At 33.6% G+C, this 5,662-nt stretch overlaps 1 protein-coding gene across 1 annotated transcript; it reads left to right on the top strand.

The window, feature by feature from the left end:
- The first annotated feature begins 4,033 nt into the window (after positions 1–4,033).
- On the top strand, positions 4,034–5,662 carry LOC104118964 (cyclin-dependent kinase inhibitor 7). The gene is made up of 4 exons (XM_009630351.4): positions 4,034–4,587; positions 4,698–4,747; positions 4,978–5,193; positions 5,337–5,662. Exons 1-4 carry the CDS (start codon positions 4,300–4,302, stop codon positions 5,404–5,406), a joined length of 624 nt encoding a protein of 207 aa, XP_009628646.1. The 5' UTR covers positions 4,034–4,299; the 3' UTR covers positions 5,407–5,662.

Raw genomic sequence — 5,662 nt, 5'->3', positions numbered from 1 at the left:
AATTATAATTATAATTAATCTTCCTTGTAGAACCAATAAAATTTAACTTATATATATGCTGACAGGAATAGTGTGAGAAAATTGGAAGAGCCCCAAACTTACTCATATTCCAAAACTGCATAACAAGGAAATTAACTCCACCCTTGTCTCTTAATTGGTTGTTTACTCGAAAAATTGGATAGAGTTAAATTTGTGTATGGTTCTAAGGATACATGATATAACTTGGTATAATTTGTAGAGTGAAATAGAAATATACATATTCTTGACAAATGGAATGAAATATAAGGGAGAGAAAAAAGGAAATGTTGATGAACAAGGCAAAGTAAATGAGCCCAAAAAGTGTTAATCTCTCTAAAGTTGTCTTTGTTACAATGTGTTTCCTCTATGCTCACAAGGATTCTCCTCTTTATAGTAGAGGGATCCTAATTTATCTATAATAAAAAATATATAGTGGAGAACTCATGATGAATTGTCTTTTCCTCGATTCCCGCCAAGATTCTCTCCCTTAGTGCGGTTGCAACGGCTCTTGTCTGTGAGCTCGATATTGGCTCGAACTCGGTATTGGATCGAGCCCGATTCTGACTTGGAGTCTCGATATTCGGGGTGAGTGTTGGTCGGTCTATGCATATTCGATAATCTTCGCTTTGCCTCGTAGTTTGATTTGGATATGAGCTCGATAATGATACCGAGTTTGCCATTGATCGATTTTAGAGCTCGAAACTTGACGCCCTTACTTCGGACCTCGACCTGTCGTCACGCAGATACCCTTTGATTGAAATATTATCATCTCGACCAGTTCGTACGACTGACTTAATCGATTTTGACCGTAATCATTGGTGCATTTTATTTTTAATTATTCTTGTTCAACTACTAATTTCTTTTGCTTAATTATTGAAGAATTCAAGGGGAAAGCTGTAAGTTTTGAAATGGGCAGTCGCTGTTGCGTAAAGACGTAACTTAATAGTTGTAACTTGTAACGGGTATATAATTCTTGCTTATAAATGCTAGTATATATACTTATTAATTGTCTTCATTCATTCGAATTCATGCTCTTTTATGAAAATTGTTAGGCAGTTCCTTTCCGTTATGACTCAGCTCCCAATAAACTTATTTACCAATTTCTGTTTCTTACACACATATGAGACATATCATACCCAAAATACGATCGACAAGTTATTAATTTAACAGCAAAATCCACGTTTCTACGTCAAGGTGTTTGAATCTATTACTTATAACATATTCAAAGCCTTTTAGTCAACCTTCTCTCGAGGCCAAAAGTATTTTATTTAATCAAAAAAATATTTTTTTTTTGTCAACTTGAGGTGTTTGGCTAAGGTTTTTTAGGGAAAAAAAATACGTTTGAATAGAAACAGAAACAGTTCTTGAGAAACAAAAAATAATAGATTCTCCGCAGAAACAAAAGCAATTTTGAATTTTTTTTATACTAAAAATACCTTAGCAAAATATTGTATATACCAAAATAATCTTACTTAGTTTAAACTATCAAATAATATAAAATGACTTTTGGGATGAACTTTCATATTTGTTGAATGATTTTTTGATATATTTAAATTATCTTGAAACAATAAATTATTTTTTAATTTTATTTTTACTTAAATAAAATAAAAAACTTAATTCCTGTCTTTAATAATAAACATTTATAATTATGTATCTGCTCATATAATATTAACTGTTTTTTAAATTTTTTCATGTCCTTATTCGTAATTTGATACTTAAAAGTACTTTTTGAAAAGTTTGACCAAATATTAATTATTGCTTAAAAGTGATTTTCAAATTAATTAGCCAAACACAAACTCCTTTTGTCCAAAAGTATTTTTTTCGAAAAACACTTTTGGAAAAATACTTTTCACAATAAGCTGATTTTTTTAGCTTGGCCAAACAGGGACGTTTGAGATCATTTAGAAGCTCCTTAGTTAATCTTGGAGTTCCACCATCATTATATATACTTAAGCACTATACATATAATACATATAATCTGAATACTATAGAGTGGATATAAAAGATTCATATTGATGATTGAACTATTTGGAATTGAACATAGTTGATTAATTGATTGATAAATAGATTTATAGAAGCTCAACGATCACTGTCACTAAAAAATAGTGAAAGTGTGTTATATATTTCTCAAGTATTGACTTAAATTCTGATGTTGTATCCTCTTCGTCTTCTTCTTTTACTATATTTCCGTAGAAGGAAGAAAGGTGCTTTATATTATTTTTTTTCCTGTTTACCTACGTTAAAAAATTCAATAACTTGGCAATTTATACTTCTTTATGTTTTTTTGGTCAGTGTACTATAAGTAGTTGAAGATAAAATTACCAATCGTGCAAGGGGAGGTCCCTGCAAAAGGCAAATATTTGGAGACTTTTTGACAATCTAATAACCTAACCTATTGCCAATCATAAATTCAACAAATTAAATGATCGTGTACTTGCACAAGTTGATGGACATATTTCCTAATGACTCCTTAATTGGAAGATTTAATTTATAATTATTGGTCCAATTCTACTAGTTATTCTTTGCTTAATTGCTTAAAGAAATTTATATAAAGCTATAAAGTTTTGAAATGGGCAGTCGCTGTTGCATAAAGATGTAACTTAATAGTTGTCACTTGTAACGGGTATATAATTCTTGCTTATAAATGCTAAATATACTTATTAATTGTCCTCATTCATTTGCAATCATGCTGTTTTATTTATGACAATTGTAGGTCAATCCTTTATCATCAATTTCTGTGTTTACATGTATAGCTAAGACAAATTATATCCAAAATACAAAGAATGTGTCGAAAAATATCATTTTCCAATAAATATAGAAGTTCACCAGTCGCCATACACAATATTCTACTTCAAGAGATATTTGAAACGATTACAACAGAGATATTGGACGTTTGAGATTATTTTTTGAAGCGCTTAAGTAGCTACGCGAACAACATTTCCTTTCTCTTCACTCTTTGACTTAGTATTTGGCACTTAATCTGTATTCCTAAGATGTAAAATTCCCTTTCTATTTTTCCTTGGTTATCCGTAATCAAATTTAACCTCTTTTACAAGGACCAAAATCAACTAATTTAACTCTAAGAAAAGAAACTGCAAATTGAAATATTAATTAAACCATTGTATGAGATAGGTTGTGATCGGGACGGAGCTAGAAACCCGAGTACGAGTTCGATCAAATCTAATAGTTTTTGTTCAAATAATGTATTCATTAAATATATACAAATATTAGATTTAAAACATAGTTATTGACACTTGAAATCATCCTTCTAAAATTCAGAACTCATAAATTGAAATCCTAACTCCGCCTTTGTGGTCGTATCTCCACTTAGCCGAATATTTTTATTCCGATTCCACTCTAGATATAGAAAAGGGCAAATTTGAAACTTCACACATTTGTAGAAGAAAATCCAAAAATTGAATTTGTCTCATGCCAGGGGAAGAGTTTGTGTGTGAAGTTCGAAAATTCCCCTCTGAAAAGTCGTGAAGTCATGTGTTCTCGGACCGCGAACCATATATAATAAAGATAAAATTGGGGATCAAAAGTTGACAATTTACTCAATATAATTAAATTGAGAAAAAACCCCTTCAAAAACACTACTCCATTAGGTACTTTAAAGAAGACTAGTACTTCAAAGAAAGTTAACTCCTCATTCATATTCAAATAGTACTTCACACATAAAACTGGGTAAGTAGAAGTTTAAAATAAAGAAAATTAATTCAAAAAAATAAAAAATAAATTTAAATATAATAAAGAAATGAAATAGCCCTGCCAACTTTTTACCTGAAAGGCATTATGGAAACGAACTGCATGAAATTCTGTACTACGGTTTGGTTCTGCAACTTGTATTACGCTATTATTTACCAAACAAAAGTAACCAACTTTCCACCCGGCTCGGTTTACCCATTTTGATTCCCGGTTAACGCAACCGGCATCAGCCGGTCAATTCGCCCCTAACGTGAAGCCCCATACGTGTCATTAACTGATTCGAAGATCCATCGGTAATCATTCCTCACACGAAACGGCCAGATCTTCTTAACGGCATTGCCATGTGCTTGCTGTCACCGTTAACGGAGCTAGGACCACATGTTTCTCTTCCCGTAACCGTCTCGTTTAATCTCCACCCTCCGATCAAATCCACAGTCGTTTCAGCTGTCACTGCTACTGAGAGAGACAGAAAGAGAAAGCTCTTTCGAGTCACATTTCATTCCTAGCTCAAAGTAAATGCATATTTATATACTCCACATATTCATAATCATATTCAGGTAAATATTTGAAGAAATGGGTGATTTTCTAAGGAAATGCGAGAAAATCAGAGAGATGAAGGTGATGGAAATTGGACATGGAGGTTCGAGAACAAGAGAAGACGTGGAGGTTATTTCCAGTTCTTTGAGCTCAAGTAAGAGAAGAAAATTTGATGCTGCTTTTAACGTTGATTTTAGTGAGAATTCAACTTCGCCGGCTACATCTGTAACGTCCGTTCATATTCCGACGAATTCGCAGTGCTCGAGTAATTGTCATGGGTCTGGTGAAGTTGTAAAGAGTAATTTGAAATCGTTAGATCTGAAGGCGAGTTAAATGCTAAAACGCATTTACTTCCAATTTATTGTTTATTTAAACCGTCGTTTCTCATATGCCATAACTGCTTCAGTAAATTCAATTTTTTTGAATTGTTGCAGGCCGAAGGATTCGAAACTGACAATTCAGCTTCTTTTAACGGCGGCTACAGGTAACATTACGTTGCAGTACTTGTTTTTCTCCTTCCAGAATTTTAGTTGGCAAATTCTCTTCTCTTTGGCTGTGAGTACTGTCTCTTCATTTTCCAACTGGACACCGTAACAAAAATTTTCTCCATTGCTATACTTGCTGTTTTTACGTGTATTTAGCTTTACAGAAAAGCGTTTCTATTTTATCCAAGTTTATTTACATTTGCTTCGTCTATTTCTTCTTCTGGAGCAGTGAAAATTTCAGGCCAATTGATCAGCCGAATCCACCAACTGAGCATTGGGGAGACTCGGAAGAAATGGAGTCATCATCCACGACAACGAAGAAATCCTCGTCGGCCGCCAGTGCTCACCGGAAACCGCCGTCTGCTGTGAAGGTTTCATCAGAAGCGGAGATCGAAGAGTTCTTCTCAGCAGCGGAAAAGCGCGAGCAAAAAAGATTCGCAGAAAAGTAAGTGTGTGCTAAAAGCTGAAGGGTGCGCATGATAAGAAACATAGACCCCACCAGCTCATTTTAGTGCGACCAAAAAAGGTTTTTTAAAAAAAGAAAGAAGATATGTTGGTAATGATTTCCTGGTAATGGTGGTTTTGCAGGTACAATTACGATATCGCGAAGGACGTGCCACTAAAGGGACGTTACCAGTGGGTTAGTATGAAGCCTTGAAGAATGAATTAATCAATGAAGAAAAGGAGATGACAATTGTTCATGAAAGTAACACGGCAAGTTTCAAGAAATTAGGAATCCAATACTTTGGACCTTTAAATTTCTAGTTTTAGATCAGCATTTACTATTTACTGTTTCAGCTTAGTTTAGCTTTATCGGTGTACAGCCATTTTCCTTTCCATATCTGTGTAAAGAAGCTATTTATGTGAAGCTCCCTTGATTTTAGTAGTGCCATAACTGAACCTTCTTTCTGCAA

The sequence above is a fragment of the Nicotiana tomentosiformis genome, chromosome 1, assembly GCF_000390325.3.
Source record: "Nicotiana tomentosiformis chromosome 1, ASM39032v3, whole genome shotgun sequence".
NCBI lineage: Eukaryota > Viridiplantae > Streptophyta > Magnoliopsida > Solanales > Solanaceae > Nicotiana > Nicotiana tomentosiformis.
Note: the sequence above shows the minus strand (reverse complement) of the source record. Positions and strands in the feature narration are given on the sequence as shown.